General features: G+C 48.2%; 1 protein-coding gene across 1 annotated transcript in view; it reads right to left on the bottom strand.

Annotated features, from left to right (window-relative positions):
• The window catches only part of CSMD1 (CUB and Sushi multiple domains 1), a 1,869,137-nt gene that overhangs the window by 39,148 nt on the left and 1,803,973 nt on the right, over window positions 1-26,016 (bottom strand). Inside the window, exons 53-56 of the mRNA XM_049095299.1 lie at window positions 14,864-15,037; window positions 13,286-13,459; window positions 3,519-3,707; window positions 606-779 (exon numbers count right to left, since the gene is read on the bottom strand). Of these exons, the coding sequence (XP_048951256.1) occupies window positions 606-779; window positions 3,519-3,707; window positions 13,286-13,459; window positions 14,864-15,037 (711 nt within the window). The remainder of the gene's footprint in view (window positions 1-605; window positions 780-3,518; window positions 3,708-13,285; window positions 13,460-14,863; window positions 15,038-26,016) is intronic.

Genomic DNA, 26,016 nt, shown 5'->3' with positions numbered 1-26,016 from the left:
GGTGAAGAAAGTGTTTCTCTACAACTAAACACAAACTAGCTTATCAAAATGTGCCTATGACAAAAGTTGGTGTTCTCTAGAAGAAATAAAACTATGGGAATAATGAAGACGGGATTTGTCCATTGGGTGTGTCAGTATGGATGATAAAAGGGAAACGGGGTCAAAGTGCACTGGGCAATAAACAGTCAAGGGAGAGGTCTGATTCTTCTCAGCTGTGTCCAGAGTTGCTGACTCACTGAGGTTTGTTTATTTAAGAACTATCCGTGAAAGAATGAAGGTTTTTCATTTTTTTCGAAGGGTGTCAATGTAATTGCCAGGTAGAGACAGGAGTGAGGCAGAAGAATCGAGAGGAAGCGCAGACGAGGAATCAAGAAGGAGGGGGACAGACGGAGGGAGGGTAGGCAGGCCCCTGGCCAGGGCGCTGAGGAACTCCCACGTCTCCCACAGCGGGGATGTGAAGTGACTGGGCCTCCAGGGGATTGATGAAGACGAGGGCGACCACGTGGAACCCCGGCCTCCGTGGCAGGACATGGAGTCAGGCCGGGGAACGGCGGGCGGTGCCACTCCCCACGCCCCAGGGGTCCAGCCAGGGCCCGGTTCCTCACCTGTGCAGTGGGGCAGCGTCCCACTCCAGTGACTGTCCTCTTGACAGACTCTAGTGCTGTTGCCGACAAGGTCCCCGCTCCCTTTGCAGGCGTAGTGAACCACGGCCCCGTACGTAAACAGCTCTCCCGTCAGGACGGCATTGGCAGGAACCCCCGGGTGGCCACACGATATGGCTGAGGGAAAAGGTAGCGTGAACGGGCACATCAGGCCTGTGAATGCTTTAGCTTGGTCGGTCTCCACACGGACACCCCCTGACCCCTGCTGCCGAGAACCCGCTAAAGACACCGGCAGATTATCGCAGCAGCCGACAAATAACAGATACCACTTTCCAGGTGACACCCCCGACCTCGAATATTCATACGGTACCAAGGACAAGAAATTGATCTGTCAGTGAAGTTTGTCTCGGTTTTGTTCTCTCTTGAGGTGTTTCTGTTTAAGACAGAAATTCCCAGCTCGGCTTTCAAAGAGAAAGTCAAAAAAAAAAAAAAAAAAAAAAAAGAAAGAAAGAAAGAAAGAAAAAGAAAGAAAGAAAGAAAGAAAGAAAGAAAGAAAGAAAGAAAGAAAGAACAAACAAAAAAAACAAAGAGAAAGTCACTCTATCTACGTTTCCCCCATCTGTCCTTAACTGAAGTCTAAAAAAGTAGTATACAACAAAAAGTCAGAGATTACACAGACTCATTAAACTATTGTTAAAATGACAATCGTATACTCGCGTGGCTCAAAACTCTCTCATACCTGCTTACTCTTCCAGTTCATGGATCTACGATGACCCTTCCAACAATTTTTCCTTGAACAGGTGGCGGTTTAATATGTTTAAGTAACGATAATAACAATAACGGTCATGATAAATTAATGGTTAATTTTCCTCAAGTAATTATAAAATAATCTCAGCATTCCCATTCGTTTCTTTAGAATTTTGCCAAACCGGGCCTATAATTATTCCTAAATTATCTTTCAAAAAGGACAATTCTGGGATCCAGATTAGTGTAGACTGGTGAAGATTCATCCCTCCTTTTCCGTAATGTCTCCAATTAGAGGTAACAACGGACGAATCTTGGGCTACGTGCAAAGAGCTGACTGCACTCAGGCTACCGACAAATTATTCAAAGGCCACTGATTCAACAGCCTAGGGTGTCCGTTAGATCCCAGGCAACCCCAAAGCGATCTCATCCAGGGAGGTAGGTCTAAAAGGTGGAAAGGCACTGAGCGTCCCCATGAGCCGCGTCAGCCCTTATATCGATCCCGTCTCCCACTGGCATGCGTTCGTTAGTCAGCAAGATTTTATCTACACAGAGTCCTAAAAGGAAGCTAATTAGAGCCAGAGCAGTAAACGGTTGGTCATCGTCAGTTCCAGGTGAAACTCAGAGAGAAAGAGAAAAAAAAACCAACTCAGTGAGACCCTAACAGCCAAACCAGAGGTGAAGCCTGGCTGCCGAGAGCAAGGACCAGCCAACGGCTCCCCGAGGACCCGCCTTCGCAGCCGCGGGGTAATTCCAACTGTTAAGGACAACAAGTGGTGGAAGCGGGCCCCTGGGAGAGCGGGAGCCTCTTACGACCTGGCTCCCGGGGGTCTGGAGCTCGCTGGCATCATTGCCAAAGCTAATGGAAGTCTCCCATCGGCCAGGGAAGCCGCGAAGGAAGTGTTTGGGGAGACAAAGAGAGAAAAACTAATTTCTCTGGAAAATCCCCATGTGTGAAGGCCTAGAAAACCAGAAAGCAGATAAAATTTGATGAAGATTCTAATACATCCACAGATGCACTTTGGGGGCGCATGAGGCTGTGCCTTTGTTTTTGAGAGAAGTCACTCTTTCTCCACAGAAATTAATTACATTGTTAGGATTATAATTTGAGACACGTTTCCATCTGGATTGGGAGGAGTTACGAGGGCCCCTGAATCACAGGGAAAAAAAAAAAAATTCTCCGGGACGAATTTATCCTGAAAATGCAACAGAAATGCCATAATTGTTAGGACGTAAGACAGATGATCACTTCTGTTTCAGTAAATTCAATTGAAAGCGTCACCGTCATCTCCCACATTCTTCACGCACACGGAAGGAAAGTGAAGACGGTGACGTGTGGATTTTAAGGACCGTTTTGCTTCTGAGTGACTTTGAGGAGGCCGAGGAGAGTCGCCCCTTTCCCTGGGGGGTCAGGCTGTGGTAACAGGGTGAGGTCTTTGAGCTAAAGGACCGTATCGTTTTGCACGTTAAAAGAAGGCAAGACCGTGGCTATTTGGAGAGACGTGTGTTTTGCTCATCTGCGTGGTCTGCAATACGGATCGTGCTTTGAGGGGCAGCCGTCGTGCCCGAATAGGACCCGACTCTCCAGGCCAGTCTGCCCTCGTGTCATAGAACCATATGGGTCGGGAGGAAGATGCTCTCGAGATACTATCGTTAGTATCCTATGGACTCTGGGGACCAGGGCAGCTCGTGAGGCGTCCCTACTCATGAGGTCCCTTGGGGGATGCCACCCCCGGCCCCAGACGCCCGGCCATCAGAGAGGGTCCCCACAGCGCAGCCTTGGCTGGTACTTCTGAGTCTGAGTGCAGACGCAGCGAAGGGGGGGATGCCGGGCGTGGAGGCCCCGGGCCCCGTGTCTGGGGCGTGCAGGGGACACGTGGCTGCCGGGTTGGGGCAGAAGGTGAGCAGCAGCACCAAGCAGAGGCAGACACGGGGGTGCACACGCGCCCGGCACACGGGGTCCGTTTGTCTCCAACGCAGGCGTGAGAGCAGCCGTGTCCCCTGTCCCCTCCCGACCCCTAACCCGGTCGGAGTTCTGTTTTGTGATTCCTGACTGGCCGGCAAAGCTACCCTATAACTTACACGATTTGTAGGGACTTGCACTCTGCGGTGGTTGCTCTGGTGCTGGTGTTACGGGCTCTGCCCCAAGCGGCCGAAATAGCCCTCACTTACCCAAACACTTGGGCAGAGAGCGATCCCATAGGCCGTTGGCCATGCAGGTTAGGGCGGACGATCCCAGCAAGTAAAACCCCTTCTTGCAATGATACATGACGCTCGTCCCATATTCAAAACTCTCGGGGAAATTCTGTTGCCCGTGACGAATGGCGTTTTCCACAAAGCCTGGATCCGAGCAGTTCACCACTAGGGGAGGGAAAAGAACGTAGCATCGTTTAGACACAGTCACAAACAGGAGGGCCCGCTCCACGTCCCGTCGGAAAGTGCGTGAGATGAGGACGTGGCCGCGGGGCCCCACGAGCCTGTGCTCCCCCGACGCCTTCCACTAACTGCGTCGTGGCCGCGCTGCCAACACCGCCAGGCAGTGCACCTGCCGCTGCACGAGCCTCACGGCCGGACGCCAACTTCCTTCGTTTCCTACTAACCGACCTCCATGCAGCGTCCAAAGACGGTTTTCTTGGTTAGGTTTGTGTGGTGGAAATGTCGGGTGCATTTGGGTATTTTTACTGGGCTGCAGTATTTCCACCCCCCGTGGCACAGCAGAGTCCCCGCCCCCACCCACGTGCACTAATTAAGGCCCCAGGACGGGCCGAAGCCGCGTCTGCTGTCCGCCCCATGCAAATAAAAATGCCAACTGTCCCATCAACACTTGATAGGACAAGGATAGGACAAGGAATGTAGCTGAAGGCAGCCTCTGATGCCGGCCTCCTCGGCAGCACCAGCCCGCAGGGACGCGGCCGCGCTTGGGGTGCTCTGGGGGTGCAGGGGGTGCAGCACGGTGCTTCTGCAGGTGCCAGGAGAGGAAAGAGACCTGATGCACCCGCGCACCGGTGCATGGTGAGCTGCGGGCAAAGCAGCGACTCTCCAGATATTTCTGGCTCACGGGGGGCTGCTCAGCTGGTTCAGCTCGGTGCCCCCCTCCGAGAGCACGACCTCCTCCCTCCTCGGACAGCGGGGAAGGGGTGGGGCGCAGCAGAGGATACGGGATCCCTTCAGTGCTGGAAAATCCTGTTCTGTGCTTTTCAGGGCAACCCTGAGCTTACAGAAGCAAGACACAGACACAAGTTCTTTTGAGCCAACAATAAAAGTGTTTCCGGAGCCCAGGCAGGTCACCGTGAGGCTCGGGGCGCGTCCCACCCATAGTAAAACTACAGCCGAGCCCTGAGCAGCAGCAGGGACCGCCCGCCTGGAGGACGTCACACGACTTGGTGGACGAACCACCTGTGTGACCCGGAAGACAGCTGCACAGGTGCATCCTGCATTCGGAGTGCGAGTCCCCGAGGGTCGCGTGTCCGCGTGTGCCTACGTGCCCTCGGGACTCAGTCTACGGCACAGCATTGGTAGGGGCGGCCCAGGCAGCCAGCCGGGGTGGGGGGACCAGGCCCCAAGCCCCTCTGCCAGGACAGGGCCCCAGAGTGCCCCGTGCAGCCCATGTCAACACCGCAGCCGAGCTCTGGCCTCCTTCCCGTCCTCACGGGGTTGGCCCCACTCGCCTTCCTACCGGCCAGTGGGGTGGGCTGGGAGACAGGAGGCGGACGAGGCCAGGGCCATCTCGGCTTGGGAGCTGGGAAGAAGGATCCAGCCGGGGCGAGGACACAAAGAAGAGGGAGGCCCGGGAGGGAGGGCTGCAGGAGGTGTGAGATCCAGCTGCGCCCGTGTCTGCAGGCTGGGGAGGCGAGGCCGCAGTCGGCCCAAGGAAGAGGAGGAGACTGGGACACCTGAGTCCGTGCCACCTGCTCCAAAATACCAGGCTGTGACCTCCAGGGGCTCCCCTGCCTGGCGTTGGAGACACGAAGGCCCTGGGATCACCAGCAGCCACCCTGGGGTTTCGGGTTGAGTGGAATCACCTGGAGAGGACACTGGCGCGCTGGGTCCCAGGCACGGCCCCATCCCCTCGTGGTCCGGCACCCTTAAGTTAGTACAAATGTGTGACAATGATGAACAGTCCATGAGCCTCAACAGGGAAAACGGAATTGCTCCTTATGTGGGAAGAGTTATGCCGACATGCACCCCAAGTCTGCCCGTTATCTTTTCGCCTTTCCAGTCTTTTTTTTTTAATTTACTTTTTATTGGAGTTCGATTTTCCAACATATAGCATAAGACCCAGTGCCTTTCCGGTCTTGTCCTGTCGCATCAGCCCTGAGCCGCCGGAGCCGGATGCAGCTCCCTGCATTCCTTCCTCGATATTTGGAGGCTCCGCTAGGAGAGCCTGCTACGTTCTCTGCTGGGGCAGCAACAACCTGGTCCAGCAGAGGCCTGGACGGCACCTGCTAGGCACCCGGGGGCGGGCGGGCAGGTGGGTGGGCATGGACGCAGGCATCTCCGTGTGGAGCCTCCTTGGCCCAGGACGCGGCCACCCGTGCCCGCCCACCATTTGCTTCGACGTGGATGGACCTGGAGGGTATTATGCTGAGTGAAGTAAGTCAATCGGAGAAGGACACACATTATATGGTCTCATTCATTTGGGGAATATAAGAAATAGTGAAAGGGAATAAAGGGGAAAGGAAGAAAAATGAGTGGGAAATATCAGGGAGGGAAACAGAACATGAGAGACTCCTAACTCTGGGAAATGAACTAGGGGTGGGGGAAGGGGAGGAGGGTGAGGGGTGGGGGTGACTGGGTGACGGGCACTGAGGGGGGCACTTGATGGGATGAGCACTGGGTGTTATTCTATATGTTGGCAAATTGAACACCAATAAAAATAAATTTATATAAAAAAAGAAAAGCGATTTTTAAATACTTTTTTTAAATGGAGGGTTTTTACAAGTTACAATCCCTTACAGGTAAATTTTAGGTAGCAGTTGACTCGGTGAATTACCCAAACAAGTCAGACCTGAGCTTCAAATGTGTCAGGGACAGTCATTATTTCAGGATGATGTTTAGTTTTAAAGCCGCACAAAAGCGACCACGCCCAAATTATGTAGCAATGGCATGGGGAGCATGGGAGCCTTAGTTCTGAGGGTAGACTGGGCACATGTTCAAAGCTTAATCCAGTTTTCAAAAAGGACCATGTGCTATGTATCACCCTATAGCTCTAGCATCTGCCTCACTCGGGAACATGGAGGTACACCGAGCATTGAACGTATAATTGGTGCACAACATTGGAATGTAAAACTATGACTCTGTTTCTCCATTTTTATTAAGAATTATTTGAACTCACCAAATCGCACACAAACCGGCAACTATATAATCCTTATTCCTTATCATTTTTTTCCCCGACCTTTCACTTCTACAAAAATTCCTCAGTGTAGTTTAGCTCCTAAGATTTAAAGAAAATTGTTCTAATAAAAATTCTGAATGGACTGACAAGCATGGTGGCCACAGGAGCTCCTGACTGTGCTTCACACTAGGGGCTCACTGAGGAATCGAGGCTGGAGGTAAGAGACCCCTTTCTCTCAATGAGCACCGTCCATGCAACACACGGAATGAGTCTGGACTCTCCATTCGGTCTACTGAGGAAGGCAGAAGGATGCTCAGGGTAGCCCTGTTGACCTCTGTCATGTCCTGTGGTTTCAGTGCTCTAGGATCAAAGGAAGGAGGAAAAGAAGGAGAAAGGACAGAGGCCTCGGGGGGAAGACCTGTCTCCTATTTTCTTGATTTTTTTTCTGAAAAATCTGTGTTTCTATATCTCTTTGGTCTTTACTCCTGCTTCTCCCATTTTCTTTTATAGCTCATAAAAACCTACCACGAGCAAGAAAATAAGAAAATGATGCTTCGTAAGCTAAGAATATCCGATTTAAATTCGGTGATGCTGGGAAAAAAGAATAAGAAGCAGTTCACTACATTTTTTTTAAACATTCTCATAATTGGTTAGAGTTCCATGTAGCATGTTTTTAAATTATTTTCAACAGGGGCGCCTGGGTGGCTCAGTAGGTTGAGCGTCCGACTCTTGGATTCAGCTCAGGTCTTGATCTCAAGGTCCTGGGATGCAGCTCTGTGTTGGGCTCCACACTCCACGTGGAGTCTGCTTGGGGATTCCCTCTCTCCCTCTCTGTCCCTCCCTCTTTCTCTCTTTCATTCAAATAAATGAATGAATGAATGAATGAATGAATGAATAAATAAATAAATAAATAAATAAATAAATAAATAAATAAATTTAGAAAAATAAAATGTTTTCAACAGACAGAATTACACAATATTTAGAGAACAACGATAACTATGCGGTATTCAGAGTGTTGCATAGAATGAACACTTTTGGACGTGTTTACTAGCTGGTTGAATCAAAATTTTTAAAATGGGATTACTGATGGAAAAAAAAAGCAAAAAAGAACAATAGCAATTTATGACTGTTTTTCAAATATATGAAAGTTACATTATCAATACCTGATAAAGATGAAGTAAGCTTTAGCTTCAATTCAGATATGCAGGTTTGATAAAAGATAAACACTAATTAATTATAGTGGATTGTAATTGATTGCAGGACTTTCCTGAGCAAACAATAAATTTTGGAGGCTTTAGACGTGGTGGGGAGGACTGCGGACTGTGTGCCAGGCACTTTGTGAAGAATTTCACAAGCATTGGATGGTCTAGAGCTCCATGAACATGTGAGGAGGGTTCGCTTCCTTGGGTGTGCACGTAAGGAAGCTGACGTGAAGGAGCTCTGACCATAGACCCCGCATTGGGTTACACACGACGAGTGAGTGGAGAGACCGGGCATACAGCGTGGCACCCGCCCCGAGCAACACTGTGCCACACGCTGAGAAACCCGAAGGGTAGACCTCGACTCCCTTCTGCCCCCTGGGAAATACTCTTCAAGTAGGGATCTAAGGGCAGCTTCTGGGAGCCGCCCGCCCCAACTCTTCCCTGCTCTTGGCAAGAGCCTGCTATTCAATTCTGGGCTCCCCCCAGCGTTCAGTAGCTACTCCTGGATGCCCTTTATCCATAGACACACCTAAGACTTGTGTTCAGTAAAGCCACAAACACATAATTGGTTCTTACATTTCCCTTACTTTGAAAACTGTACCATTTAAAATTTTGGATAATATGAGACAATATGATATGATACAATAATATCATAATATGTATGACTTTTGTAGACATATAAGTGCCACCATATGCATAGTGGTCCTTTAGGAATTTTTTTATTGTTTCCTCTTTTTTTTTTATTCCTCTCTAACCATAACAGAAACATCAGTAACCCCATTATTTTCTTAATTTTATCATAGTGTATGTAATCACATTGGAACATATATTTTATGTCTCTTGAATTTAAACACCCAATCTTACAAAACTACGGGTAAGAAAGGAAAAAAGTCTAAAGCTTGTATGTAATACAGAAATCATTACACTAAGAAAGGAAACATGAACTGAATTATCCTAAAATTTGTCAGACTTGGTTTTCTCACTGGACTGATGGAGCCTTTGAGCTTAATGACACGTTTTGGAACTTAGGAAATGAAGAGGGATGCCTGGGGGGCTCAGTGGTTGAGCGTCTGCCTTTGGCTCAGGGTATGACCCCGGGGTCCTGGGATCGAGTCCCAATTGGGCTCCCTGCGAGGAGCTTGCTTCTCCCTCTGCCTGGGTCTCTGCCTCCCTCTCTGTGTCTCTCATGAATAAATGAATAAAATCTTTTTAAAAAAGGAAATGAAGAGTCAGAGGAAGCTTTTATACAGAATCATGGGGCTCTAGGACGCTGTGCATAATCTGGTTCTTTAAATAGATGTGAGACACTTGTTTCCCTTCCTTCTCATGAAATCTGCAAGCACATCATCTATTATATATTTCTTCTAGAAAGATGTAACTACTAACAGAAAACATACCTTCTTTAACTTTCTAACCATGTTTGCAAAGACAGTGTTAGCAGGCTGTATAGCTAGTGTCCCGGGTGGGAGCTTTCTGATTGATCACAGATGCCGCAGGCTCGGCAGAGCTTCTTCCTGTTAAGGGCAGAGTCTGAGAATAGCGAGGTGGCCCAGGGTGGAGACAGACTGTAAAAGCCTCTCTGTAATCTGGCCTCCCTTCAGATTTATTGGGCGTTCAGTTCCAAAATTCCAGGTGGAGCTTCTCTTTCGCATCATGAATGAACTACATGTTGCAGGACTACCCCAAATCCCACGATTCATTGACCTACCTGAATCAGACATTTGACAATCAGATATTATCAAGAACTTGAGAGAAGAAATCAAGCACAAGAGCACGCCTGCATGAGATACGACATCCTAAAACTCACGTGGAATTATTCAAGGAACACGTAAGATAGGAATCGGGTTGTATTGCAGTAGACAGTAGGAATCCTAGCAATTTTGTTTAAAAAGTAGCTATAATTTTGTTACCTTCAACTTTCTGAGTTTTATGCCATTTTTTTTTCCTAAGGCTTCACCACCTTTATGAGCCTGTCCTTTTTGAGATCATGCTTCTCCTGGTTTTATAATAAACATGCAAATCCTGTGCCCTAGATCATATCTCTTAGATCATAAATGAAGAAAACAAAGCAATAGGGAGAAGAAGCAGGGAGCAAAGACACCTTGGAGACGTTCTTCTCACTCAATCCCACCAGGACTGCCTCTGCCAACCATCTCCCCCTTCATCACATGTACTGGTAGCAACAGACTTGACAATGGAGCAAGGTAGATTTAAAGGTTCTACCCTGTAAAAGGCAGGGCCCAGAGAGTGAGAGGACAAGCCACGGAGTGGGAGAAAACATTAGCAAAGGAGGTACCTACCAGAGGGTTGTTAATCCCAAATATAGAAAAACTCTTAAAACTCTACAGAAAGAAAGCAAGCAACCTAAACACAGACTGGACCGCAGACCTGAACAGACACCTCAGCAGGGGGGATACACAGCTGGCAAGTGAGCACATGGAAGTGCCCCACGTCCCATGTCATCAGGGAAATGCAAATTGAGAGAACGAGGAGAGGCACTGCACACCCACGACAACGGCCCAAATCCAGGACACTGACAACACCCAGCACTGGCAAGGATGCAGGGCAAGAGGGACTCTCACCCATCGCTGGTGGGAGTGCAAAATGGCGCAGCTACCTTGGAAGACGGTTGGTGATTTCTCACAAAATTAGACACGCTCTTTCCACACAGTCCAGCACTCATGCTCCTTGGTATTTACCCAAAGGAGCTGGAAACTCACATCCACACAAAAACCTCTATTTACCAAAACTTGAAGCAACGGAGATGCCCTTCAGCATGTGATGGATAAATAATGGGTGGCCCATCCAGACCGTGGAGTGTCTTTCAGCACAAGAAATAGATGAGCTACCGAGCCATCAGGATACGTGGAGCCTCCAGGGCATATTGCTAAGTGAAAGAAGCCAGTCTTAAAAGGCTCCATCCAGGATAATTTCAAGTATATGACCTTCTAGAAAAGGCATAACTATAGAGACAGTAAAAAAGATCAGTAGTTGCCAGGGGCTGGTTGGGGATAGAGAAATAGACAGGCGGAGTACCGGGGATTTTTAGGGTAGTGAGGCGATTTTGCATGATACTCTCAGGGTTCATACATGTCATTACGAAAACTGGTCCAAACCCATAGAATGAACCACACCAAGAGTGACCCTGATGTACACTTTGGGCCCGGAGTGATGAAGATGTGTCCATGTGGGTTCACCAGCTGTAGCAAATGCACCGTCGGTGGGGATGCTGACAGTGGGGGAGGCTGTGCCTGTGTGCGGGGAGGGGGTACGTGGGAAATCTGTTTCTTCTGCTCAATTCTTCTACAAACCTAAAACATTGCTTTTCTATGCTCTGAAAAACGAAGTCTGCTAAAATATTAAGTAGATTCATATTTTTTGAGAAATGGGAAAAACGTAAGAAAAGGAAAAATTACTACTGAAGAGGTTGAGTCTCTCTCCTTTTTTTTTTTTCGTGCATTTCTTTAAAAATTGCCATATAGGTCTAAGCTTTTAGCCTGCATTTTCCCAGCACTGTGCGGTGCCAGAGGCGTCTAAAGGACCTAGCGCAGCACCTAAACCCTGAAAACCATTAGTAAGAGATAGCACTTAATGTCTGCTCCTTTTCCTTGGTATAAATTAGAGGAACATGGGATATAGGTCCCAAAAATGGTTTGTTAATGAAAAGCCCACGATTTTGAGTTCATTCCGTCTCTCGTCCAACAAGAATGTGTTCTGCGTCAGGTGGACAACGTCTCCGCGGCTGTGGGGGACAATCTCCCTACCTCGTTAGCTCCCCCACCCCTTCCTCTTCACCGTCTCTCCTTAAAGGCAGGGATTACTTTACTGATCTCTGTACTGGGTGCAGCATTCGGAATGCAGCATGTGCTTAATAACTGTGACACTGGGTAGAGCGGGAGGGTGTTGGGGAGCAACCTGGGGTGCTCTGGTGTACCTAAGCCATCAGCGCACACTTCCGCTGTACCCCCCACCCCCGTGCAGATGAATCGGATCCAAATTTATGGGCATTCATTTTTAATCGTGGTTTCAGCTGTGCTGTGTTTTTCCTGTCATACGGGTGGAGAAAACAGTTTGATCTTTATCTAGATCGCTGCAGCCCCACGAACACGTAGCAGACGCTCATAGCTGTGTCTTTCCGCAGCCGCTCAAGGGGTGTGTCCTCACCCCTTCCTGCAGATAAGCGTGCCTCATGGTTTCCTGTGACAGCTGAGGGTCATCCTTCCAGCTAAGTTTAGCGCAGCGTCCCATAACCATTTAGGGCATCCCAAAATATCCTGATATTCAGTGCTGAGAGGTGAGACGCAGAAGCCAGCTTTCTGGGCAGGTACACGCATTCAAAGATGTGCCCTAACTCTGCTTCCCTTCACCCTGGTCCGTGGCTCATACAATAACAACATTAAAAGGGAAACTTGTTAGTTTTGGTGCTGAGCAGACCGCCACGCTGCCAGGAGGCCAGCTGGGCTCTTCTGCAAGAAACTCAGTGAGCAAGTGCATCCCGCACCCGACGCCTGACCACGCCACAGCCAGAAGCCTGCTTTCTGGGGAGGGTGAGAACAAGGGGACCGACAAGACCAACAAGACCTTCTCTTGCTGACAAGACTTCCTCTACACTGAAATAGGGTGAATCTAATACTAGTGTTTAGAGGGGAAGTGGAATTAGAAGACCTCGCACTCCCATAGAGACTTGTACCAGAACTCCACAGTTGTTAGCCCGAGTTCACATAACTTTCAAAAATTGTTATTGTCTCATTTGGATGTAGCCTCCTTGGGGGCCTCCTGGGAAGGTGGGTGATGTCGGCGGGAAGCGGGAAGAAAGCTCATTACCATATCTGCCATAAAAACCCCTTCACCTTTACACTGTAAAGTACGATTCACCTTCAGTGAATAAGGTGTTTTAATGGAAACCAATTGAAGCAGAACCTTAAATATCATGAGCTCTAACATCTAGAAATACAAAAGTTCCAAAACAGCATTTTCTTGAAAATGCAGGCGAAAAGCTTAGATCTATATGGCAATTTTTAAAGAAATGCATGGAAAAAACAACAACACCAAGGAGAGAGATTCAAAAGCAATGAAAACTTCTTAAATGCAGCTGTAGGTCTAGAAGCTCCAAGTCCAAAGATGTTGTGTGGATCGGGGAGTGGATAGAGACAGAGAGATGGGAGAGAAGCCGACCTACCTGGAGTCCTGGACTGTTGTGTTTGAACACCTGGCTAGTACTCAACAAAAGCCACGGAGGGAGTTGTGCTTTATTCTCACAATTATCTCCCCCTCATCCCGAGGAGGGAAAGCGTTTGCAGTGTCCTGTGCCTTGGGATGAAGCACCACGCCCACGGGTACCTTGGGGTGTTAATCGGCCCGCCGCCCCGACCACTGGGGCCCATGCCCAGGGCCTCTCCTACCTCTGCAGGTGGGCAGGGCGCTGCTCCACTGGCCGTTGCTCCGACACTGGGCTCGGGAGGCACCCTGCAGCAGGTACCCCGTGTTGCAGGTGAAGTTCACGACGTCATTCAGATTGAACTCACTGCCGTTGGTGAATCCGTGGGCGGGGTTCCCAGGGTGGCCACACGTGATGGCTGCGGGGGAAGACAGGCCCTCGTCAGCGTCAGAAAATACCCGGGCGTCACCCTCCCTTGGGATTCTCATCAATAGACATATGAGCCTGTCAGACGTGCGGGTGGAGAGACTCGAGGCTGTCAGATACGTCACAAGTCGCACGTGTATTTGGAAGAAGGGGAGAAAGAACCGTGAGGTGATCCACCAGTTTTAACTATCATTGTGGAAAATGGCCAACACTGGCAAATGCACTTTCTTCAGAATAAGAATTATTCTTACATCACAACAGAACACCAAATAACTCTATAAAAAAAAGCGGTGAGAAACAAGGGGGTGTTAAAATTCTTATATCAATTATGAATTTTGATTATTCTCCCCTTAGAACACACCAGGCAATTTTGTGAAACCCTTGTTTTGAGACATTATAGGGACTTGGCTGATCATTTAAATTGCGTATGCACACATTATCCCAATGTCAATTTAAACATCATGAAATTAGCAAGAACTACGTGTGCCTAAACAGTATTTTCTTTGACAATCCCTATTGTACAATCTTTTGAAATGTAGTGAACTCCCATTAATGTCATGCCCTAAATAACAGCAATACAAATCCCAAAGATATCCTTCGGTGGCCCTTTCCAAAGAAACACATTACAGTCATGAAAGTAGTGTTTTCCTCCTCATTTATCTTGTCAACAGCTCTTTCTTCTAAGCAAAGCTTTCACCCCTGAACTCTGCACGTTTATCACTGCACCAGCCCAGATAATACCTGTCATTATCCCAGAGCTATATCCACATTTCCTTTGTTTAATTCAGGGGAAAATAAAGGATATACGAGTGCAAAGAAGCCAACTGGTTTAAAACAAAATTTTGCGATAGAGTATGAGAGGTCTTCTAGAAATACGGGTCAGTATTTATCTTGGATGGTTTAACACTTGAGGACAATCATTATATATGGTTTTACCTCTTCTGTTAGGGGAAGAACTGCTCACAAAACTCTATTCCAGATGAAACGATGACAAAAATACAAAACAATACCGAGGATCGGGGCATGAGGCTATTCCGGGGACTCTGCAAAGCCAACCCGCAGACTCAGACTCAGCATCTTTCCCCTCCTATAATTAGGTTCTGTTTCCACCTTGTTGAACCTGTGATGGCACCGGGAACATGAGTGCATGACATCACTTGTCCGGGGGCCTGTTTGAGATGAGTTAAGGAGCACATGAAGTGTGGACAGGAGTCTGGAGGCACTGGGGGAAAACAGAATGGGGAGTGGATGGGAGAGAGAAGGGGAGGCCATGCCCTTAGGGCTCTCGGCACAGCTGGGAACACTCTGAGGCTACCCACGTCTGTGCTAAGGCTTCGCACCAGGAGAAGGTGTGACCAGAGCAAGCACCCGCTGGGGTCGTCCACAGTGTACTTACGGACACAGACCGGGGTCTGTCCGGACCATTTGTGGTCCTGCAAACATATCCGGACGGAAGTTCCAACCAGCCTGAAACCGGGATTGCACTGATAAACCACAGTGTCCCTGTAACTGAATCCGTCTCCACTGATATGACCGTTCACGATTGGATCCGGGGAACCGCAGTGGCCAGCTACAAACATAAGTAAAACCAATAAGCTCACTTTGGAGAATTTGTCTTGTATAAAAGTGCTGCATTCACACTTTGTTTGCCTTTGCCGTCAAGTGAATAACATCGTCAAGTGCCTGGCTTTGGGGGATTTTCCCCACTTATATATATTCTTCTTAGATATGGTGTCTTTCTTTGTGACCTGTTTGTTTTTTTTTCTCAAGAATTGTGGGTAACGAGTAATATTTCAGATAATGAAACTGCTAACAAATATGATTGCTAATGCAATTACTGCCCCATGCATTTCTTTGACTTCTTTTTCTTACTGAGATTTTGTTATTTATCTTGTTATGGTATTTCCAAATAAAAGCCATAAAAAAGGGAAGAGGAGCTCCCAGTTGCTACAGATAGGTTTCGTAGCCTGTTGAGCCTGGAAGGTAAGGAGAAGGATGGTAATATTTCCAGTGTGAGACAGCAGATCACTAAGCTCTTTGTGGAGTTTCAAAGGCAAGATGAATATCAGAAAACATGCTCCCTTTCAAACCTGTGCATCTGGTTAGGTTTGACGCTGTGACTATCTAGGTGGAAGTGGCCCGTGCTGAGCTGAAAGAGGAGGCTAGCGTTCAGGGGAGGGGAGTCCTGAAGACAGAGCGACTTAGGAGAAGCAGGATTTGGGGCGTTAGCTGAGGCCTGGGGTCCCTGAGCTCGCACGTGAGCAGTGTGCAGAGCAGGGAAAGAAAAGGCAGGACGAAGCAATCGGGTAAAGGTTCACACCGAAGGGAGGAGAAAAGCATGGACAGGAAGCAATCGAATTGAGAAGATGACTACTCGGCGGACGTGGCGCCAGATGAGCTTCAATGACAGAGAGCGTCCACGTGGAGCAGGAGGCAAGGCCGTGCTCAGTTCTGTGTGAGCAGAAGGATGGAGGGGGACGAGGATCCTCGGCTTGGCTCAACGTCAGTCCGGCTCCTGAGCCTTCTCACAGGCCCATCCACGTTCCTTCCTGGAAAATCCAGTTCTAGGAAAACTCTGCTAAGAAGTAAGAAGCCCCCACCCTCCAACCCTCCATATCTGAGGGGCTCCTCCCACCCATCTCCCAGGCGAGGTCTGCCCACCTGGCCTGCCTTGAGGGAGACCCTGCTCGACCGAGTTAGCCAGAAACCGCTCCGCCCTGAAGCTCCCCGTTGGAGACCCCCCTCCAGGACCGCACCTGTCCTGGGCTGTCACCCCCACTCCCCATGAAGCATCCAGAGTCCAGCCGCAGCTCTCCTTCCCTGGAAAATCCCACTGCAGTGGCCCTGAGTACAGGCCGCCTTCCCATCCTTATCTAGCGTCCTTGAGCACTTGCTTCCCCCTCGACAAGCACAGGTGCCATGTGGCAGAGGAACCTTGGCAGGGCGGGCCAGGTGTTTGTCTGTCTCTCCATTCTCCTTTCCACATTCTTCCCTTCCCTTCTGTTCATCCTCCTTCCTCCTCACCTGTCTCCCTTTCCTTCCTCCCTCTCTCCTAATCTCGATCTCTCTCTCTCTCATGGAAAGAGTATCTTACTAATCAACACAACATGAAGCATTAGGAGGACCCGACATGGGACACCTGAGTGGCTCAGCGGTTGAGCGTCTGCCTTCGGCTCAGGGCTTGATCCTGGAGTCCCCGGCTCGAGTCCCACATCAGGCTCCCTGCATGGAGCCTGCTTCTCCCTCTGCCTGTGTCTCTGCCTCTTTCTCTGTGTCTCTCATGAATAAATAAATAAAAATTTACTTTAAAAAAAAAGGAGGACCTGACATTACAAGCATCCATGTTACACACGCGTTTTGGATAAACAAGAAGAGAAAGGCATCCACCGCCAGTCCCTAAATTACCCACCCAAGCCTCAATGTTTCCGTGGGGCGGGAGTGACACAGGCTGGAGCACATGCAGAGTATTTTGCTGTAGACTTCCCTTGGCCATTTACTTCTCAAACAGAGCACACACCTGTCAACGCTTTACTCAAAGTAGGCTACCTCCAAGGTCGAGGAAGTTGCAAGCTGTTCCCATGCAACAATTGGAGTACACTTCACCATTCTTTCTGGAAGAATTTAAAATAATAATCTATATTTCTGCCGAAGACAGTGTTCAGCAGCTCTGCATTCTCCTGGGTTTTGAGCTAAGTTTATTATGGGCAAGGTGACTTTGCAGAGCGGAGAGGGAGAAAACCAAATCGATGGCGAGGCATCCCTACTTGAACACCGTTTATAAGAGGTCAGGTCAAAAAAAGTCATGCTGGATTCGGTTGATTCTTTGTTGCCTTGACAGGTTCTTTGCATTTGGGCCAGATCGATTAGGTCGATGCCGGCAAGAGGCCAGGTCACCTCCCCCACACCGAGCCTTGATGCACAGGAGGAAGAATGCGCTCTGTGGGCTGGAGAAGGAGCCTCCGAAGCTGTGGATGTTAGCACAGCGTGTAGCCTGGGCTCCACGGCCCTCCCCATCCCAGAGGCTGCCACAGGCACGGTACACTGCTGGGCAGGGGGATGGAGCCAATTTCCAATCCCAGTGACAAGGACTAGTAAGACAGCCAGAGGTGGCCCACAGGCTGGGCATAGAGAGCTCAGGGAGCCATCACTTGTGACAGGACCACTTAGAGATCTGCTTTCTAGAAACGTGCACCACCACAGCACAACCCGATCTGCAAAGACAGAGTGGGCCACCTACCCCCGGTTGTTGTCCTAGATCATGCCAAGTGCTCCGGGGGTTCCTTCTGGAGCCTGCCACCACTCCAGCAGGAGGGGGCTCGGGGCCCGGAAAGCTCGGTGCTGGAGAAGGTGCATCGCAGTGGAAAGCCCCCAACGTTTACGCGATCTGCTCAGTCTCATCCTGGATTTGGACAGACACCCCGGGCTAGACTCACTTTTAAGCCTTAATAAACATTTTCTTTTCAATTGAGTTTTCGGTAAGACTGTAGAGTTTGAGGCTGCACTGTCTCTCTCCTCTCTTTTTTTTTTTTATTTCTGTTTTCGGATATTTGGGCATTTTATTTATTAATTTTTAAAGATTTTATTTATGTATCCATGAGAGACACAGAGAGAGGCAGAGACACAGGCAGAGGGAGAAGCAGGCTCCATGCAGGGAGCTCCACGCAGGACTCGATCCCGGGGCTCCAGGATCACGCCCTGGGCTGAAGGCAGATGCTCCACCGCTGAGCCACCCGGGCATCCCAAGGCTGCACTGTCTTTTGAAAACCTGGCACAAGGCTTCTCCTAGTAGTCAAGGAGATAACCGTATACTTTCAAAATCAAAGGGTTGGCAGCCGTGTGTGGAAATAGCAATTCCTAACAGCGACTCTTTCCTGACACCTGGTCATTTCAGTTCTCTGAGGAACTGGCCTTAAATACAAAAAAGAAAAGAGAGGATGTTTTCCAAAGCACTTTATTGCTGCTCAGAGCCTCAAGGGGAGACTCAACAGCATCACCTGTGACTTCCACCTCCTAATTTGAATGCAGACCAGGTGACTTCCCCATCTGAAGCTAAGACAGACCAATCTGATTTTCCCTTCTATGACTTTCCAGCCCTCTGTGAGTTCTTTTTTTTAAGATTTTATTTATTTATTCATGAGAGACAGAGAGAGAGGCAGAGACACAGACAGAGGGAGAAGCAGGCTCCATGCAGGGAGCCCGACGCGGGACTTGATCCCAGTTCTCCAGGATCAGGCCCTGGGCGGAACGTGGTGCTAAACTGCTGAGCCACCTGGGCTGCCCTGTCGGGTTTTTTTTAAAACATTCAGAGTCATGAACCGATTACAGGCTATTTACAAATATAGAATATTCACAAAATGTCACTCAGAATATTTATTGAGAAATGTCAACATGATGTAAAAATGCTAATGGGGAAAAATACTACATTGGTGAGAATTTGAAGTCAGTGTACTCTGAGGTCTCTTTCAAGTGTAAGATTCTATGATTTTATGATAATATTATGTTAAATCCTTTGTGAGATTTCTTTATCCTTAATGTAGCCCCAGTTCTGTTCCACACACGCTGTAGAAAGCGTGTCTCCGTATCTACCAGGGAATGCTTTGTCACGCCCTTCACACTTCGGTCCAGTGGCTAAAATCTGCCACTCACCGAATACTTGTGCAAGTGAACGGAAATAAAGCAACTTCGCAGTTGGCGGTGATGTCCGTTCCACTGTCAAAGTGTATCCAAACCCATTGCCTGCTAGGCAGGCGACTTTCGACTACTTGACGACAATCCCATGATGGTTTCCTACTGGTCTGCAGTGTTCTAGGGGCTTGAGATTACACAGAGGTTAAGGTGCAACCAGGTAGAGAGTGAAAAAGAGATGTGTAGGTAGGACACGGAAGGGACTGGACTGAGGAGGGTGTGCCCCTCGTGGGATGGGGAGCGGGGCGGGACACGTCACCAATAGTCGGCATCGGGAAGCCTGAGGCAGGCAACGTTTAAGGCCTGAAGGTTGTGCAATCACTAGCCAGGTAAAGGTGGTAGAAAGGCAGACTGTAGGTGCCGAAATGAGAAATTTTATTTGTTTTATAGTCTCTGTTAAAGTAGGAAGACTATGGAGTTACGTGACCACATTGTCCATTTACTACAAGGGTATCCCCCTTCATCCTTCTCAGCTTATGAACTGGACGTATGGTGCTTTACTTCACCTGCCACGTGGCAGGATGGTTTTAGTTATTACAGGCCCATTAAGTATGAACAATAGCAAAGGATAAGGGAATCTACTACCTACAAAATATAAAAAAAAGAAATTGGGATGAGGGCAGCCCCACACACTTGAACACAAAATACCGACTCATTAAAACAATGCGATCGTACTGGAAGCCCTTATGCCAGGACCCAAGGTTCCACGTTTTTGTTAGTTCCTTCGTTTTTTGTCAACATTTGGCTTCAGCTGAAACACAGGTCATGAAATGCATTTTGCAGGCAACCCTGCGGCCAATATAATGACTCCAGGAAGTCAGTTCTTGAGAAGTGAATGCTTTCAGTAAAGTGTGGAAAGAAAATCCTCGGAGTGATCGGTATGGGCCTGCTTTATTTCTGTATCAATCCTGCTAACGGGTTTAGTAATCTGCCACTGAGCTGAACCTGATAGCACAGACTGGCGACGGGCTGAGGAGCTAAGCAGAATGCCAAACAATTGCAATCCCATATGATTTTTGATTCAACAGATACATAGGTTTAAAGGCACATCCTAAAGGAATCGCCAAATTTCCTTGGACTTGAAATGTGAATTAGCCATTCTATTTCTCCCATGTTTCTGGAACTCTACATCTGCTCCACGTGCAGAATAGGTATGACTCAGTCATGGGAAATTCACCAACTCCCAAAATTGATTTCGAATCCATGGCAGAGTCAAGAATTCAACGCCAGGCTGGGCATTGCCTGGTTCTGCTCAGACGATTCTCGGTATTCCACATGCTAGACCATAAAATATGTCATTCGAATCGGCCTAAAAAGACAAACTGAACAATGGACTAGGAGTGAGATTTCACTTGTCCTACAAGAAGGAGCCAGGTCATAGGAATCTGGAAGGTCCACCTTGTCTGCCAAGTGATCGCATTTAATCATAAGCTTTGGAAATCGCTGACTTACAAGTTGTTTATGCTATTCTCTATGTAATGAAGGCTGTATTATTGTTATCATTCATGAACTGTTATATATTTTGGTTATAAGGCCCCAAAATTTAAAAAAAGGGGGAATTTCTTTTAATAATCTTTCTCTAAAGTTGGGTTAGGAGGGATGACATCTACCAAAAATAAAAAAAATAATAATAACTAAAACAGAGATTGGAAGCAAGGTTAACTGAAAGCTTCCCAGTTGACTTCCACAGCAAACAAGGTGGGGACAAGCATTTCCATTCACCCAGAGGGCTGGGTTGGCTTCCCGGTGTCCCCCTCGGTCAAGAGTTCCCTGCAAACTGTGCCAGGCGCAGGAGTCCATGGCTAGAAGTGGCCACGCTCCCTGGGGAGCCCAGGTTGCTGTCTGAGGTCTTGGGGGCCAGCACCAAGGACCAGGCAGGTCAGCAATGCAGCTTTACCCTCTACCCCAGGGCCACAGCAGGACCAGCCCCCCCAAGCAGCTGTTTCTAGGCCCATCTAAATTGCACATGTTAGCAGGTCTGGTCCCACACTTCTGCGAGGACGGAGGTGGTTTCCTGAGCTTGTTTCTGCTAGGGTGGATATTCTGAACACTCATCCATGAGTGAACTGGATGCTATCCACACTTTCTGGAATGTGTATATGCAGCCGGATTTTAGAGCAGGGACCTTACCCACCCATAGGATGTGAGCAATGTTTGACTTCCTGTCATGTTTCACTATTTGTTGCTCATCTGGAATGAGCAACACGGTCTACGGCCTCCTGAGAACACACTGGTGACTTCCGAGTGACCGGCCCAGGATGTCAGACGTCAGTTGGCAGATTTACCTTAATATCACAGCATGTGCAAACGCGAACCCTTTCAACTTTCAAGTCCTCTCAGGTAAGCTATGTTAGAGTCTTTTACAATTACACACACTCGTGCAATTTTAGAAGTGAATTCTGCGATGTGGCAACTTTACTTAGTTCCATTTTTTTTCCACTTATTCCATAAAAACCCACTGTACCAGTAGAAATGTTGGACACCAGGGGCACTTGGGTGGCTCAACCAGCTAAGCATCTGTCTCTTGATTTGGCTCAGGTCGTGATCTCAGGATTGTGTGACGGATCCCCAGGTCAGCTCCACGCTGGGCAAGGAGTCTGCTTGGGGTTCGCTCTCTACTGCTCCCTCTGCCCCTCCAACCACACCCACCTCCCACTCTTTCTCTTTCTGTCTCTCTCTAAAAAAAAGAAAAGAAAAGAAAAAAATAAATGTTGGACACAGCATCTCCCATGGCATAGCTGTGCCCTATAGGTGTGTACTACGCAACACAGACCTGGAGCCCTGCGTCCTTTGGTGTGGAGCCAGTGCCATTAATAAGAACTATGTAATTGGCTCTTTCTCCTCCCATAAGGTCACATTCACACACACACACACACACACACACACACACACAGAATCTCGCCCCCCCTTAGAGCTCACCACTGCAAGGTCACCTTTTCACTGCATCGGTTTGTATCCATATAAATTCTAATATTGACCTGGGGATTAACACTGAATACATTCATACATTTTTAGAAAATCTACAAACCAAATATGCAACCTTAGTGTTTGCTTGGTGACTATTGGTACATATTGCTGGACATCAAATAATAATCATCACAAATGGCCAGTGCCTGTGTAAGAATCGGACATGCAATTTGGTTCGCTCTGTCCATGCTGGGCACAAGCACTGGCTTCCAGAGCCAGTGGATCCCAAAAGCCAATTTACTGACTCTTCTTGAGTATTAACAGTCCCAAAATGTCACGGCTCAGATCCACTTATATGCAGGATAACCTGTTGGCATTAAATACCACTGGATGGAAGCACTTAAATCATAAGATCTGCACATATTAAAGGAACACGTCTGAATACCGACAGAGGAAACGTTAGTCTCCTGCAAGTAGGCTTTCTAGGGGCCGGGCTCAGCCACTTGGCCTAAGCCAGAGAGGATGTGGTGCCGTGGACACAGCACACAAAGATTCCCCGTGATGTGAGTGCGGCACTTGCGTCAGCCCCTCAAAGGAGGGCCCCGTGCTCCCCACAAAATACGCTGCTATCTAGTCTTTCTTGGCATATCTTATTCAAGGGCAATTATTTTAAGCCATCTTTTTTTTTTAATTTTTATTTATTTATGATAGTCACACAGAGAGAGAGAGAGAGAGAGGCAGAGACACAGGCAGAGGGAGAAGCAGGCTCCATGCACCGGGAGCCCGATGTGGGATTCGATCCCGGGACTCCAGGATCGCGCCCTGGGCCAAAGGCAGGCTCCAAACCACTGCGCCACCCAGGGATCCCAAGCCATCTTTAATATAAACATGATTTCAGGATTTGGGTAGTCTCTGGGGCTTTCAGAAAGCCTTCATCTGTCCCTTTTCCTGCGGTTCCCCAAAGAATCACGCTATCACTTCCCCCATGCCTGAAATTTCCTCCCCAAACTTGTCTGCCTGTGACACATCTTTGCGCCCCTCCTAACTCAGCCCGAACCTGCCCTCTGCCAACAAAGCCTAAAGGAATCAAGGCTCATCTATGTGCACTTCAAAGATCTCTGATACTCCGGGTTTCCCTGCAATGGGAGAGTCTATTTCTCCTACCATCCACTTATAATATCCAGACTCCTAGATTTTTTTTTTTTTTTTTTGCTGTTTTGTCCTGTTGTGAATTCAGCAAATAGAACCCTCTTGTCCTCACCTGTTTATACCCATCATTAGATGGTGAGTTCCGAGGACAGTATCTTTCCTAGGCACGGGATCAAGCCTGTCCTCGACCTGGAGGAGGTGTCTGGATGAGCAGAGGGCCCCTTTCCCACGAGCATGTTGCCATGTGAGTGCTTCCCCAGCAGGTAAACCTAACATCCTGTGGCATCCAGGCCACCTCCCGCACCGCTCTGCATCTTGGCTTCTTGGGTGAATTTGTGCCATTTCTGCTTGCTGAAATTGCACCTGCTCCTCAAAGTGGCTTCCCCCATAGCCCTTCCTCTACCAGCCTCTCGTTCCTGCCCCGGCTTTCTCTCTTTTGTGATTCATTAATCCCGACTTTTTATTAAAGGCACTTGGTATTTATCTTATTTATTCCTCTGATTATAAATTCCTGAAAAAGTAGACCTGCATCCTATTAACCTTTACATCCTATGCCATATTTCCTGAGGAATTAAATGAGTATCATTAGATAATATTCAGAAATATAGACAGAAGTGCTTGTGGCTGGGGAGAGTATCGTGACATTTATCTCCCAGCCACCGATGATGCATACAGAGCATGTGAAGGTTAGCATGGGCTGTTTCCAAATATTTTACCTTCCCTGGTATCTTACCACCTACATTTTACACGGAAGATTGTATAGCAAAGATCGGGGGTGGGGGGGCACATACATCTCTCACTCTAATACCGTCTTTCTGCTGTAATGTAAGCATCGCCATGATCGGCTGTTCAAATGCTTTACATGGATCTATCATAAAATACCAGGCGTTTGAAGAATATTTTCCAATTTTATTCCCTGAGAACTATGAAAAAATACGGCCTAACTGCATTATTTTGAACCGTGTCACCTAGCCATTTTAGCCACATGAATGTCACCATGGTATTACATGCGCAAAAGAATTCATCTCCTCGGAGGTCATCATAGTACGGCAAAGGCAAAGTTATTCCAAATACTGGCAAAACAATCTAATAAAAAAAGATCATGTTCTTTGCATGGAGAGACATCTCAATCTGTCGCTGACATCTCAAATACTACACGCTAAAGGGGCGGCAAAGTGGGGGAGATGAGGCCTTGTTATGTGTGAAAAAGTCTAAACGATAAAATGTCATCAAAAGACGGATGTCGGTTTCTCCAGCAGGAGGGCTGGGTTAGCAGTGCAGCACCTCGGCGGTCGGCCCGCTCTCTGTTGGCTTCAGCGCGAACTACCACAGAGCAGGTAAACAGAAGAGAATAACTGAGAGCGTGGGGATCATACAACGTCCCTGATGGATTAGAAGGTACCTGATGAATTGATACGGGGTCGGTATTCCCGGGGCTGGATTCTCCAGGCCAGGGAGACGCGTAGAACTGCACACGCGGTAAATGAGAACAAGTCCTCGGTGATGTGCAGAACCTGGGGAGACCCGGGGAGGCCCCAGCAGCAAGGCAAGGACGCGAGTGCTGAGTGAGTGTGGGCCGAGCTTTATGACAAAGGTACTCCGGGGCCGAGCTACCGTGATGCCCACGCACAGGGTGGTCCAGCCCCCCCGGGACGTCCCGCCTCAAAGGTCCTGGCACAGAATCCACACCCGCAGGCGCCAACGCAGCGTGGGCTCGGGGCTGGAATGTGTGGCGGAGACCACCCTCCATCTCCTCCAACACGCTCTCCTGCAGGTACAGGCTCCAGCTTCCCACCGTCCGAGTGCTTCCGTCTGAGCGCCCAGCCGCGCCCGCTGCAGCGACCGTCAGAGCAGTCGGCACCGCCTTCCCTGCTGGAAATCACTGGAAACAACCACGGTGCTGCCACTGGAAACGGTCCGCATTCCACAGGAAATAGAAGCAACATCGCAGGCAAACGTTTTTTTTTTTTCCCCCAGCAACCATGAAAACCAACAGGATACCATCAAAGTATTTTGCCTTATAATGAAAAGCATCCGGGATGTGAAATCAGGGAGGCTCAAAGGCTAAAGGAATCCTATGGAAAAACCTACCAAGTAGGCAACTGCCCTCTGTGTGAACTCCACGTTGCTTTTTGGGGCAGATCAAACAGGTGAAAACAATGGTTAAAGGGAAGGGACTTCTTATATGTAGTCTGAAAACTATTTTTCTGCACAGTGTCTGCAAACAGACGGATGAAAGACACATCACTAATGTCGTTAGCATCACCGGCCCTTGCCTTTGGTACATTTATTTAATTCATTTTTTCTTTCTTTCTTTTTCTTTCTTTCTTTCTTTCTTTCTTTCTTTCTTTCTTTCTTTCTTTCTTTCTCCTTCCTTCCTTCCTTCCTTCCTTCCTTCCTTCCTTCCTTCCTTCCTTCCTTCCTTCCTTCCTTCCTTCCTTCTTTCCTTCTTTTTCTTTCTTTCTTTCTTTCTTTCTTTCTTTCTTTCTTTCTTTCTTTCTTTCTTTCCTTCCTTCCTTCCTTCCTTCCTTCCTTCTTTCTTTTCTTTCTTCTCTTCTCTTCTCTTCTCTTCTCTTCTCTTCTCTTCTCTTCTTTTCTTTTCTTTTCTTTCTTTTCTTTTTTTTCTTTCTTTTCTTTCTTTCTTCCCCTGTCTACCCACTGAGGCCTGGTTAAAACTCAGAGATCTCAATACAGGTTCTGATGGTTGCCACTACCCATCAATCACGGCTGACACTTGCATATAAAACAATTCACCAAAATTAGTGTATCCCATCTTTCATTTTATAACATTTAAAATATTTGAAAATA

This window comes from Canis lupus, chromosome 16 (genome assembly GCF_003254725.2).
Source record: "Canis lupus dingo isolate Sandy chromosome 16, ASM325472v2, whole genome shotgun sequence".
Classification (NCBI taxonomy): domain Eukaryota; kingdom Metazoa; phylum Chordata; class Mammalia; order Carnivora; family Canidae; genus Canis; species Canis lupus.
Note: the sequence above shows the minus strand (reverse complement) of the source record. Positions and strands in the feature narration are given on the sequence as shown.